The following is a 14,448-nucleotide window of genomic DNA, read 5'->3' on the forward strand; positions in this document are numbered from 1 at the left end:
GTTTTTTGTTTTGTTTTGTTTTGTTTTGCTGGTTGAGTGTCTCCGTCCTAGCAATGCAAACCCCATAAGGCCAGGGTCCTGGGTGTGTTGCTCTAGTGCCTAGCACAGCGCCTGCCTGTGTCAGGGGTGCAGTGCCCGTCCACTGAGTGATGAGATTGAGTAATAAATGCTCTTAGCCAAGGGCAAGGACCTTTCTGTTTCTGTGTCTTGTGCTTATGTGTGACCGTCACACTGGGACAGCATCGTCCCATTGCTGTGTTGCCACATTAGAGAGCATGTGGGGGTAGCTGGTGGCTCTGGGCCTTCTCTGGAGTGCACACACGTGTGCACGCGCATGCACGCACACATACGCACACTGCCGTTTCCCAGGTAGAGCCCATCTGGGCTGGGCTGGTTAAGGCCGCAGCCTCCCCATCAGCGACTCTCCTTTGCAGCCACTCACGAGCTTCCCTTCACCCTGTGTGCCTGCCCTTGTGGCCCGAGTCTGATCAGTTTGCTTCCACACCCCTGTGCCTTGGCTACAGTAGGTCCTTTTACCGGGGATAGCTGCTGTCCCTGACTCCCACTCCCCACCAACATCTCCCTACCACTGCCACCTGCCTTATCTGCCTGGCAAAAATTATACCCTTAGTCAGCAGCCAGCTCAGATTTCAACCTTTCCCCAACGCCATCTCGAAGCCTTTTGTTCCCCCTATTTTTGATCCCCACGATCGTAAACTAACTCTCTGCCCTTTGGCCTCCCTTGGCCCCCTATTGTTACCCACCATCCCATATGTGTGTCATATTTAATTCAATTAAACAAAGATGGATTGAGCACCTACTATATACTGATTTCTTTACTAAATCTGGACGCTCAGAGATGCAGACATGATCCTTCCCCCTCTTTAGGTGGTTATGCGGGAGGTAAATACAGCTGCCAACGGGAAGAGCCACTTACCATTACTGCCAGGCACTGTGCAAAGTGCTTTTGGTGGGTGTCTGATTTAGATCTGCCCAGTGTTCTAGGTCATATTTACTTACAGAGGGGAATACTTACTCAGAGAAGTAGGGTAACTTGTCCAAGGTCACACAGCTATCCATGATAGAGCTGGAGTTTGAACCCAAGTAGTTTGGTTCCCAAATGCCACACTTAACTATTAGTCTGTACTGTGGGTGATGCCATGAAACTATTTATTTAGTTCATTAGCTCATTGAGAAACAGTTATTGCGTAGCCTTTATGTGTTAGGTGCTTTGCTAGGCTTCTTCACAGAGGACGTGACATTTGAACAGGGAGTTGAAGGCTGAGTAGAGTTTTCTCCCCCCCCCCCCCCTTTTTAAAAAGTATTTTATTTATTTATTGTCAGAGAGAGGGGAAGAGAGGGAGAGAAACACTGGTTAGTTGTGTCTCACACTCCCTCAACCAAGGACCTGGCATGCAACCCAGGTGTGTGCCCTGACTGGTTATCGAACCAGCGACCGTTTTGTTTACAGGCCAGTGCTCAATCCACTAAGCCGCATCAGCCAGGGCTGAATAGAGTTTTCATAGTCAGAAAAGGAGCACAGGGAAGGGTGTCCAGGAAGGAGGGAAAGCATGAGCCAAGGCACCCAGAGGAGGAACCGCAGCCTGATGGGGGGGCTCCTTGGACGTGAGGGATGGCAAATAGGTTTCGTCTTGCATGCCGACCCAGAGTGATGGGTGTGGCTCCCCGGAATGTGGTGTTGAGAAGGATTCTGAGGCTGAGTTTGTGCCTAGAGAGAGAGCCACGTGGATTGATCACCCATGTCTACCACAAAGTGGGAGCGTAGTAGCAGCCCTCGAGCTATGTGTTTGTTCAGGTAGCATCTCAAGTGGAGATGAGCAATTCAGGAAGTGAGACTGGAGAGGCAGGTGGGAGCCCCGCCGAGATGTGTCGAACATGCTGTCCTAGTGTTTCGCTCTATGGCCATTTTTCTAACCTTTCCTCTTAGTTCAGAAACTGGGGGACGTGGCGGTTTCCTCCTTTTCTGCTCTCTTCTCCTTTCACGAAGAATTTATTCTCATCTGCAGACCTGTTGGACTGGAAGAATGATTTCTTAGAACAAAATTCCATTATAACAAACTAATAGAAGATTAAGTCAAATATTGGAGCCAGATTTTATCTTTGCAAAAATATCAGTTTATGCAGCAGGACTATTCAAATCAATGACATGTTGAGACTTTTTATTATTATAAGAACTATATATTTGGCGCTTTTAGGAAAAAAAAAAAGACTTAGTTCCTTTTTTACCCCCAGTTAATCACAGAAGTCTGAATTTTTCTATAAGAACACTAATTAATGTCTTGTATCTACACTGCCCTTTCCGATTTTCAGCACACTTTTGCCATGCATGTTATCTCATTTAAGCCTCATAACATGGCCAGGGGAAAGGGTTTTATTTCTCATCCTCTCTTGCAGAGGGGGATGCCAAGGCTCATGGTGCTTGTTTAACAGAAGTCCAGGTTTCCTGATTCCTTTGACTTTGCTGTTTCAGTCTTTTATTGAAACATGTTAATACGGTTCTAACCCAGGTTCTAAATGAGAAGAAATGCCATTTTTTTAAGTTGAATTTTTACCCATGGGAATCATCCTGTTTTCCTCCCCCAGTGAACTCTGTCTCTTGGAAGCAGACGGCACATTCGTGGAGGCCCAGGGCAGGACCACTTCTGAACGTGGGCAGCTCCTTCTTTCTGTCTGCACAGAAATGCTCAGGAAGGGTTGTGCTCCTCCCTTTTAGCCAGAACAGTAATGCGTGTACCTGGTTTAAAAACTTCAGATCGTGTAAAAGGGTTCATGCCACCCCCTACCATACTCTTCTAGTGCCATTTCTAGAAGTGAACTCCATAACACTCATTCCTTGTGTCTCCTTCCAGAAAGTTCTCTACATCTATACACATTATGTTGATGGCCTCTTCTCTTCATACACACAAGGGAGGACACTATAAACTCTGTCCCGCGCTCATTAAAAGTACAGCAGAGGTTTTTCTATGTCAGTACGTGCTACACAACCTCATTCCTTTCGATCGCTGCTTAGCATTCCATGGCCCAACCGCCTATAACGTAACTTGTCTCCTGACGGTGGTCATGCAGCTCGTTTTTAGTCTTTTACTATTCACAACAAGCTTTGGCCAAACATCTCTGTACATGTATCTTTGTGCACACAAATAAGTACGTCTGGAGGAAAAACCACTGGGAGTGGAATTTATTTAATTCTTCAGACTCTTAGTACTGAATATTCTATAGACTTTCTTAGTCACTCGCTTCCCTGCCTAGCATCTTTATCTTTTGGAGGGAAACTCTGACCTAAATCCTACTTACTAGAGAGTAGAGTGTTTGTTCTCAGTCTGTGGCTTTAAGGAAAACAAAACTCACTGTCACCACTGTCCTTTTAATGTTCTGTGTTTGGAAAGCATGTTGAGTTGCCTGCATCTAGCTTTCCCTTCTCCTGGTTGGAACATCTTAACTTGTCCTCTAGGTTCTGTTTATAGATTTATTGTCACAGTTACTCCTTGCAACAAGACTATCTTTAACTTCTCCACACACAGGCCGAGGAGCCCAGCTGCATCCTTGTGACACTCTGACGCACACCGGAGCAGGGCTTTGTTACGTGGGAAGGGGACCTTCCCTGGGGCGGGTGTCTGTGTCAGGGCTCTGATCGCTCAGCCGAACTGGCCGATGGATGGGCTGTGTGACCCTCCCAGGCACCTCACTCAAGAGTGATATTCAAAGTACCTAGCAACCAGAAGGGGAGGGGGGCACTCAGCCAGTGTCCCCAGGTGCTACCCCCAGCACTGAAACAGCATGGTGCTGGAGGTCCCTGCTGAGCCAGGCTCCACCCGGATGGAGAGGCCAGGGGGTAGGTGGCGGTTGGTGGGACCCTGGAGGTTCAAGGTCGCACCATTCATTGACCCAGTGTGGACAGATTTCCGTATTTAACAACCAGTGTGGCGTCACAGGCGCGTGCCCGCTGAACATCAGCCCCAGTCCTCAGGGAGGCCTGGTGGTGTGGGACGAGGTTTAAGGAAAAGCTCGTTGGTCTCTGTGAGAGACTCTGGGTCTCTCGGAGTGGATGAAGAAACTACTCAGACACTCACCATCTGAGGAAAGAAGGGAGGAGGTTTCCTCTGAGGAAAACCGCCCCCGTTTCTTTATTAGCCAGGGTTTTTATCCACTTTCCACACGTGGAAATGCATAAGGAAAACATGCAGCCCTTCCCCAAATGGTAGGGAGTGAAAGGGAAATGCAGATCAATACAGGGTTGAAATGTCCAGGTATTTTACACAAGGTCAGAAACATTTCCTCTTACTTAATCAGTCTGTTCTTCACATTTTACTGACAAGGATTTGAGGCTATTCAGAGAAAAACAGAGCAGGTTCCCTTTTCCTTAAAAGCCACATTGTATTTCCATTCTATCTTTAAAATCCCCCCTGAGGGTAGGATTCACAGTGGACATGAAGGATAAGAAACCTGCTGGTTAAGACCCAAGTTCCCTTTTTTGGGCGGGCTCCACACAGTGAGTGACAAAGTCTTTCAAACCATGCCTGCCTGTCTCCCACAGGTCTGTAGTGGGACACCAGTTCTGAGTCATACCTGGGTGTCTTATGAGCTATAGAACCTTCAGCAACACCTACCACTTTTCCTGCCTCCAAAGGGAAGGGTTTGCACCATGTGATTGATATCTAATGCCGCTTCTGGCTCTAAAAACAGAGGAAACACAGCAAAACAGTCAAGGGGGGGAGTGCTGAACCTGAACTTTTCCTGGCATTTTATGTTTGTGTCATAATGATGCCTTTATCCTACCTAACTTTCTCATTCGGGAAAAGCCAAAGAAATGGACTTGGGGAAAAACCTGAAAGGAAGAGACTATTATTTGGCTTAGGTAGCGTGGGGCACATTGTAGAACTGTGGAAAGTGTTGGGCCAGAGAGAGGCTCAAATCCTGGCTTGGCCACTACGATATTCATTTGTTAGTTAATTCATTTACTCACTCGCTAAATATTTCTGGAGCCTCTCTCGAGTGCTGGGCGCTGTTCTGGGCTTTGGGAATGGAACAATGAATAGAGTAATGTCCCTGCTCTCTTAGAGCTTACATTCTGGAGAAAATTGGGCAAGCCAGTTCACCTCTTTGGACCTTGGTTTTCCTGCCTGTGGATTTTTTTTTTTTTTTTTTTTTTAAGATTGTATTTATTTATTCTTAGAGAGAGGGGCAGGGAGGGTGAAAGAGAGGGAGAGAAACATCAATGTGAGAGAGAAACATCGATCAGTTGCTTCTCACATGTGCCCTAACCGGGAACGGAACCTGCAACCCAGGCATGTGCCCTGACCAGGAATCGAACCGATGACCTTTTGCTTTGCAGGATGATGCCCAACCAACTGAGCCACACTGGTCAGGGCCTGCCTGTGACTGCTTTCTTGCTGATTGGCAATGGTTGTTATTCCCCATTCTAGTGCCTAGGAGAGCCATCACTAACCAATTATAGCACTCCAGGCAGCAACAGTCAGTTACTAGAAAATAAGCCTGTATGTTTTCCTAGGCTAGATGAATTCTGAAGTCCTCTCCTGCTACAAAATTTTATTCTCATTAATTATTTCTAATTAAGTGTAAAACTATAACACGGAGGGAAAATTGCAGTAGAACTCCTAATCATAGAACTCTTGAAGCTACAAATTTCACAGGAAAACCACCATCACTTTGGTCTTGTTGGCTACAGAAGGTATATGTTCTTGTAAATTGATTTTAGATCTTTGGGTCTTAGATTTTCCCTACACTGTCCTTTGCTGCAACTTCTCCTGCTCAACTTGCTTTCCTCTGATCCCCAAATAAGGGAGAGGCTTGTCAGCATTCACTTTTCATTCCTTTCCCTTTGGAAATCTCCTTTACGAAGCCTCCCTTTACGGGAGTCAGGTTGGGCAGAATCGAATCCTGCTCATATTGATAGCTGCTTCTAATGCACACCGGATAACTCAACAGCAATCGCCAGCACAGGGCCTCCTGGGAGGTGGGGGCTGACATGGCCATCTGGTCTGTTCTGTTCCACTCAACACCGCAGAAGCCAAACCAGGGTTGGGCTGGTCTCAACCTCTTGGTGACTTTTTTTCCTCCCAGATTCCAAAGACACACTTGCAGTATTTTCATTTGTAATCCCCTCTCCCAGGCCCCGTTATAGGCCAGCAAAGGCAGTGTGCCCAAATTGAGCTCAAATTGTAAAGAAAAAATGTTTGAAGTGTTTCTATTGGCAGGGATAACGCCACCCTTTTGAGTTTCAAATGCATCTCTACATAACAAAACAAATAGATCTGTGGGCCCTGGGGAAAATTTGGCTTACTTAACTCTATTAGACGTATACACAGAAGTCTGAGATGCTGTAAACTTTGCTCCTGTGATTTCCAGGTGATAATGAACCAGAGGTACCTCTCTATATAATAAAACACTTTTTTTCTTGTAGAGAAACGAGAACTGGGGCATTCCCGTAATTTGTGCCCTTATTGGAATTTGGTAACTGGCACAGAAATCAACCCTTCCGTCTCCAAGAAGCCCAGGGAAATAGATTATTTCTACCATTTAATCATGGACGTTTAAACCAAGGAACATTTTAAAGAAGAAGAAAAGTGATTATTATTGCTAGGTTGAGTTCAGTGAATTCGTTTCTCTTTGGGGGGAGGGAGGCATAGGAAGTAAGAAATTGACCTTAGCCTTGTTTAAAGCCATAGGTATTAAATACAGTCGGAATAACTCAGTTCTCTCTTTAAAATGTGTTATGTACACCCTCTTTTCTAGAGCTTACAGAATTGGTCCACATTTGCAAAATAAAAAGGAAGGCTCTTTCTCTAGTTTTAAGGGGTATGGTTATTAATATTTGCATATGGTATTATGTTGAGTATAGAAGGAAAGTCTGCACAGAAAGAAAAGAAAACTCTGCAAATTTATGAGCCTGGATTCTGAAACCAAACTGCTTGCATTTGAATCCTAGCTTCACTTTTTATTATGCAACCTTCTCTAAGACTCGGTGTTTTCATCTATTAAATGGGGATAATAATAGAACCCATCTCGTAGATTGCTGTGAAATTAAATGAGATTTTTCCTGAAATGTACTTAGCATACCGCCTGGGCATAGTCTATGTCAGTGGTTCTCAACCTTCCCAATGCCGCGACCCTTTAATACAGTTCCTCATGTTGTGGTGACCCCCAACCATAATTAAAGCATAGTGATTAATCACAAAAACAATATGTAATTATATATGTGTTTTCCGATGGTCTTAGGCGACCCCTGTGAAAAGGTTGTTCAACCCCCAAAGGGGTCGCGACCCACAGGTTGAGAACCACTGGTCTAAGTGTTAAATAAATATGAATTATTATTTTGGAAGCTATCCTTCTGTTTCTTCCTCTGTAAACTGGGAATAATAATGAGGATTAAATGAATTTATATATATTTTTTATATTCAATTACTATTTTACAGTAGTGTGGACCATAGTGTGTGCTACTGAAGTGTTAACTTACTCTTACGACACAAATTTAAATGCTTTGCTTCATGTTAGAAAGGCAGCATGTAAAATGGTTAAGTACATAGAAGAAGGTGGGCTTGAATTGGGCCCGTTGGATCTACTGTGTATTAGCTGTGTGACCTGCGGCAAGCTATTTTACCTCCGTAGGCCTGGGACTTCTCTGTAGAATGGGACTAATAATAGAATCTAGTTTATGGAGTTGCTATGAAAACTAAGTGGGATCGCTCTGTAAAGCGCTCAGTACGCGTGCCTGGCGTACGCATATATTCCATGTTCAGTACGTGTTTGCTAATATTTGCAGACTGTGTCATTTCAGTGTTTGAGGGCCGCTAGCAGAGGGTTCTGGAGAGAATGGGATTTGGGAAGCAGTGCTTTTCTGGAGATAATTGAAAGGCAACCGTCTTGTTGTTGGCAGATGTGGTCACCCTCCTGGGCTTTCTCTATGCCTCCAGTGGAGAGAACACGGGCATTGTGAAGAAGTTGCCGAGGTTTCGGAACCGTGAGCTGGAGGCTACCCGACGCCAGCGGGTAGATTACCCTGTGTAAGAATGGACAGACGATCGGGGCTGGTGGGGACATGCTTTTATTTATTTATTTTTTTTTCCATCTGAGGCCCAGAGCAGACTGGTAGAATCCCTTAACAGGATAAACCTTCTTCATATGCTTTGAAAAACGTTGAGACCTACATGGCTGAGGCAGAATTTGTGGACCTGAAAACCCCAGAGCATTCTTGAGTTATATTCTGGTGCTTAGCAATCCTCAATGTGCCTAGGACTTGCCCTGTCACGGTCCCAGGAAGGACACCAGATGGGGCAAGGTGTTGGAGCCTGAGGCTTTTGCAGGGCTCCCAGTGTGGCCGGCCAGCCAGCCAGCCAGCCAGCACAGACTGCAGCCTTTGCCCTGTCTTTTCTGTCTTGCAAGACTGGGTGAGCTGCTGGAAATCTCAACCACATCTGATCTTCGTTGATTTCAGCAAAACCCCAGTATATATTTCTTTTTCCCTTCTGCTGAATTAAAGATGCTAAAAACGGTTCCTGGTTCACCTCAGACTGGATGGATTTAGCAGAGTGATTTAATTCTTCCCATGCTGCTGGCTGTAGGAAGATCTTGAGTCACTTTACTGAGCGTATGTTCTTGCTAAGCTTCCTTGTAATAACTTATTTTCATGAGCTTGCTCAGCTGGGTGGGTCAGGAGGGAGCTGTGTGGCACCATCTGTCTGAGTATCTTACCACTGATTTGGAGGCCACATGATGAAGCCCAGAATATTCTACAGGACTTATTTGGTTATATCCCCAAAGAACCTGAGGCCACTGCCACTTGAACCCCAAACTGGGAATTGGTTACTGGAGTGATAGAAAGAACTCTGCATTTGTTTTGACCTTGATTCCTCTTTCATGAGCAAATTGCAGTTACTCCCAGTGCCTCATCTCTGAGCTGCTGGTCACTCACAGTGTACGACGCAAGGCAAGTGCTCAGCAAATATTTGCTGAGTGATTGATGGAACATATATCTCGGCTAAATCTGTCCTAGTTAAGTTGAAGACTGTTACTTTATTCTCACTCCACAAATCACAGGTATATTATATCTTTTTTTCAACTAAAATAGCTCCAGACCAGAAATGGAACAATTAGATTAGTGGTTCCATATTGATTAGCCAGAACTGTGATATTCAACCTAATATATGCCTTAAAATAGTGTATATGTGTCCCAGTTAGTATATAGTGGTGCCATTTGCAGATTATGACTTTTTTTCTACCCTACCCTTTTATCTTTGAAAGAAATAAAATTGCTCAAAAAGCCCTAATTATGTTTTTTTCTTTTAATCATCGAAATTAGAATAGCTTCTTATCAAATCACCTATTAGACTCCAGATTTTCATTCTGTGTCTGGCTTTATAAGCCTTAATCACGAATTCAAATGGCAGGCACGTGAGATTCTCCGAGGGGTGCAGAAGCAGAGTTTTAGGTGCCAGGTTGAACGTCTGCTAGTTTTGATGCTTAACTCCTGTCTTTTACAGTTACTATAACTACCTTTGTCTCAAAAATCAAGCTTTGCGAGCTGATCTCCCATGATGAACACGAAGGCATATTCATCCCTTCGTTGGAAAGAAAGCAATTTACTTGGTCATTGTTAAACTATAATTACCTGTTCTTGGATGATATCAATCTGCAGAATTTTTTCCCCCTTGCTCTTATAGGTTTACTGTTTCATTGTGGCTTTATTTACTCCATTATTGCAAGGCCAATCTCTGCGGGATTCTGTACTTTGTTGACTCTAATGAGATGTACGGCACACCTTCTGTATTTCTTACTGAAGAGGGTAAGTATGAAACAGAACCTTAAAACAATATATTGCCATTTTGTATGTCCTGTCTATGGGCAAATAATGTCTGAACAGAATAAGGAAGATACTGTCCACATGGCAATTTAGTGAGAGTGATGGTTTTCAAATGGGGGCTTCAGATTAAACTTTTTATTTTTTTCCTGGAAGCTTAAAATAGCTGTATTTTTTTACAAAGGAATGCATTTCTGTGATTTTTTTGTTTTGCTTTGTTTTTGTTTAAAGGAAGAAGGAACATAATCTAGTCTGGTAGCTCCTTAGGACAGTGGTTGAGAAGGTGTAGCCACTTCATTCACTCCTTGTCAGTTTCACGAGGTTTCATTTTCCTTTTAGGCCACTTGCATATCCAAATGCATCTTGTCAAAGGAGAAGACCTTGCTGTCAAAACTAAATTCACGCTACCTTTGAAGGAGTGGTTTCGCCTGGATATCTCGTTCAGCGGAGGCCAGGTATCTATGTGCACTCGCTCCTCCATCAACCATGGCCATGTCCCCATGTCCAGTTAAGCATTGTTGAAAAGTCAGGAAGCAAGAAAATCTCTAAAAACAAATTTGTGGTAAAACGATAAATGCTTTACAGCTATACACTTTTTCAATCAAACTTTTATAGATGGAAGTTTAAATCATAAGACTCCCATTCCATTTAATTGGCTTTTATAGTGCTGCTTTCGACCATATTGTGACTGAGTAAATAAAATAGCCAGCTCTATAGCCACAGTTATCTGAAGAGTTCAGTGTTTTTCCCTTGGTGAGAGAGGCTTTGTAGAGATAAATGGTAAAGCAGCACCAGCCAGGTTTATATAGTGTTATCGATCTACAACTTTATTTTTTCCAGGAAATTTATTAGTTAGTTGAGTTGAGAAATGGTTTGCTGTGTTTGGTGGTTGAAACAATTGCTTCTTTTTGGCATAAACAGGCAAATGATAATTAACAAACCTAAGTGATAATTCTGGTGGGACGAAGGGTCTTTATCTACTTTGTGCTATAAAACACTACGCATAACTGTTTCAAACTGTCATAACACAGATTTTATGGATTATAGCAAATCTGTTGTTATAATTGAAGGCAATTCCATTTTTCAATCTACACAATGTCAGTCTGCTCCTTTTTCTCTGGTGACTTCATTTTCTCATCAGCTTTTCCTATTGATTTGTGATTTTCCAGCTACAAAACTGGAAGAGACGCTTTGTTTGTCTTGTGTATTATTAGATAACACACAGACTTCCCTTGGTGGGTACGTTTATCATGTTTCCTTTTTCTGAAGAGAAAAGAAATCAGGTCAGTCTTTGTTGCTTTCCTGAGAAGAGTGTGTGAAACGGTAGTGGGAATTGTTTGTATGTTCGTTTGTTCCCGTAACGATGTTAGGGGACAGAGCTGTGCTTCGTGTTTTAGCTGCTTATTTACATGACGATTATGATGGCATTCTAGCCTGGTTGCTGTTTTTCTCTTAAGAAGTCAGCTTAGCCGTGTCACTTAGACAGGTATGAGATCATCAGAGCAAATCCAAGATCTTATTTGGCACCTGCTGTATGCAAAGCACTATGCTCAAGGAACTTAGAGACTATTTAGGGAATTAACATTGAGCAGGTGAAGGAATGTCATAAAGTTAGCTTCATTGCTGAATGATTCATACGGATTCAGAGAAGAGAGACAGCACTTCATGCTGGGATGCTCGGGGGAAGGTTTCAGAGAGAAGGATCCTACGGATGGGCAGAATTGAGAAGAGAGCCGGGAGCATCTTAGCACATCACTAGGTAGGGGAGAGGATAAACCAGCTTGACCTTAGTAGAAATTTGCAGACTGTGGAACACTAATCGAAGAAAAAAACTGTCTTCAGGGCTAGAAAGTGGAAAATCTTGAATATCATGGAATTTAGATTTCTACTTGCAAAGCAGCGGGGTGTCACGGAAGCTTCTGGAGCAGAAGAATTGTAAATCAAAGTAGTTCTTTAATTAAAGAGAGGAATTCAATGGCAGAGCACATGATCTGATAAAGCAGGAGGGAAGAATTACGCAGACCAGATGGGGTAGAAAGAAAAGAGATTTTTTTCCATCCCATCTGGCCTGCCTAAAAAATATAGGTCCCAAAACAATACTTAATTGTTTTTCTGCACAAAATCCACCTCTGTGGTGGGACTACCGTATTCATTGCTTTGACAAATTGACTGACTTAACGTGAGTGGCTGGTTTAGAGAAACAACTGGTTTGAGTCACTTCCTTCATACTGTATATGGCTGGATTGGGTTTTTAAAAATATTTTATTTATTTGTTTTTAGAAAGAGTGGAAGGGAAGGAGAAAGAGAGGGAGAGAAACATCCATATGTGCTTGCCTCTTGCAACCCCTCAACTGGGGGCCTGGCCCACAACCCAGGCATGTGCCCTGACTGGGTATTGAACTGCTGACACTTTGGTTTCCAGGCTGGTGCTCAATCCACTGAGCCACACCAGCCAGGGCTTAAATTGGGTTGGTTCTTACAGGTTAGTTTGTCTTTCATAGACACAGTGTTGCAGGCACACCTTTGAGAATCTAGTTGGGCCAGCGCTTGTTTGGCAAACACTGGCTCTGGCCTAGCCTTGGGAGAGTGAAAAGAGCCCCTTAACGGTAACCCAGGACACTGAGAAGAATACGTGACAACTAATGACAGCTAATAATATCTGGGGCAAAAACATTGTCACCATCGAAATGACAGTGACGATTCTCAGTGCTTAGGGAAAGAGGGTGGAAAACAGTAGGGCTTGAAGAAAGTTCGGCACCAATCGTTTTTTTCCTCCCTACGTCTCTCATGGAATTCGAGTAAAATTTCAGAAACTCCTTGTTTCTTACACGTTTCCTTGTCTTTCTACGCAACACACTTTGAAGCGCAAATCTACCAAATGAACCGCTGGCTTGTCATTTGGAAATATCTGAAACCCACTGCTTTATAGGTCTTTTTTACCACAAATCACTTGGAGAAATTAAATGTATTAAGTCCAATATACACAGGGTTAATAAAGTGTTGATTCTGTTTTTGCCAAAACCGATCAAAAAAGTCTGTGCAGCACGCTCTGAGCAATGTATACCCAGGACTGTATTTATGATATGGGGCGTTGAGGCATAAGTGATTCTTTTATCTCTCTCCCCCCGTAGATCGTAGTAACCACCAGCCTCGGACAGGATTTGGAAAGATACCACAACCAGACCATTAGGTAAGTGATTGAAAATGTCGTTGGTGTGGCGGAAGGTTAAGGAATCTTCATGCCTTAGACGTCTACCCTAATGTCATTCCCACAGCTCCTTGCTCAGCTTTTCCAGCATGGACTAGTCTGCCCTGTGGCTGGTCTTTGTACTTTTTTCCCCCTTTTTACTGTCCGCAAACTCCCCTGTTTCCCTCATCACCTTTTTTTCTAAGCCAGAGAAACGACTTCTCTCTCCAGATCTCATTGTAAATTCTTTTCTTTCGTGGCACTTCGTATAATTCATTTTCTTTGAAAATTATCTTATACAAAGGACTCTGAAAAATAAATCAAAATATTAATGTTGCTTATTGAGAATAGTTGGTAATGTTGGCCTAGCATAAAACATAAAAGCAGACAGTCCTCATATTTATGTTTATAATCTAAATTTGAAATGTATGCAACTATTGATATTGGTGTAACTTTTCATCTTTATAGAACTGTTCTCTACAAGAGGTACAGAAACTGAGAATTGGGTTTCTTGCCTTGTATTTCATAATTTTTTGAATTACCTTCTTTATCCCTGTATAATAGTGGGTTTTATAGTGGCAGAACGAGAGATACCTCATCACAGCTTGATATTACACACACACATGCGTACGCACACACACACGCACATAAGCAAATGCTTAAGGAAAGTCTAAAGAACAGAAACAAAAATTACTAGTTTCGTGTGTATAATTTTTTTGAAATGTATCAGGACTTCTGGGCACTTCAGCTAGGCTGGGGTTCAGGGGTCATTCCTCCATCCTGTAGTCATTTGACTCCACCAAGCACAAAGCTGCCTTTCCAAATAGGCTCCATTCACTCATAGTCCCCTAACAACCCACATTTCCTTGAAAACCAATTATTACAGAATGGAAAGCAAACAGGGGAGGGGCCAGAGGAATAAAAGGGCAGACACTCAACACCCCCCCCCCCCCCCACCGCCCCCGCCCCCATCCCCGCCATTTCTGTTTACTTTGAAGCCAAGCTGATTCCTTTTAGCCCTGGGCACATAGAATAATTCTTATTTTCATGGCTGGATTAAAGGATTAGAGTTATACAGAAAGGCTAAAGAAGTGTCCTTCCTTAGCCTACAAAGAAAAGGTCAGTGGTAACTTGATAGCTATATTGTAGCGTGGACACCAAGCCCAAGATCAGCAGAAGTCTTCTAGTGCACCAAGTGGATTTAGACCAAAAGAAGTGGACAGACGGGAGTGTTATTGACAGGTAACTGGCGGCTGTGGGCTCTTCTCTGAGGAGTTTGAGAATAAGAAGCCCTGGGAGTTTGCTTTGGTGAAACAGATGATTGTAGCTCTTTGGAAAGCCCCTGAAGTGCCTTATTTCACAAAGGGGACCCCAGAATTTAAGGGTTTGCATTTCAGGGTATGGAGTCTAAAATAATACCTTCCCC

At 43.4% G+C, this 14,448-nt stretch overlaps 1 protein-coding gene across 1 annotated transcript in view; it reads left to right on the top strand.

Moving 5' to 3' along the window:
* Positions 1-14,448, top strand: part of SEL1L3 (SEL1L family member 3) — a 93,763-nt gene that overhangs the window by 17,085 nt on the left and 62,230 nt on the right. The window contains exons 3-6 of the mRNA XM_090267007.1: positions 7,916-8,042; positions 9,699-9,820; positions 10,175-10,290; positions 12,967-13,025. Coding sequence (XP_090123133.1) covers positions 7,916-8,042; positions 9,699-9,820; positions 10,175-10,290; positions 12,967-13,025 — 424 coding nt within the window. The remainder of the gene's footprint in view (positions 1-7,915; positions 8,043-9,698; positions 9,821-10,174; positions 10,291-12,966; positions 13,026-14,448) is intronic.

This window comes from Furipterus horrens, unplaced genomic scaffold (genome assembly GCF_987537825.1).
Source record: "Furipterus horrens unplaced genomic scaffold, mFurHor1.1.pri manual_scaffold_2, whole genome shotgun sequence".
NCBI classification, from domain to species: Eukaryota; Metazoa; Chordata; class Mammalia; order Chiroptera; family Furipteridae; genus Furipterus; species Furipterus horrens.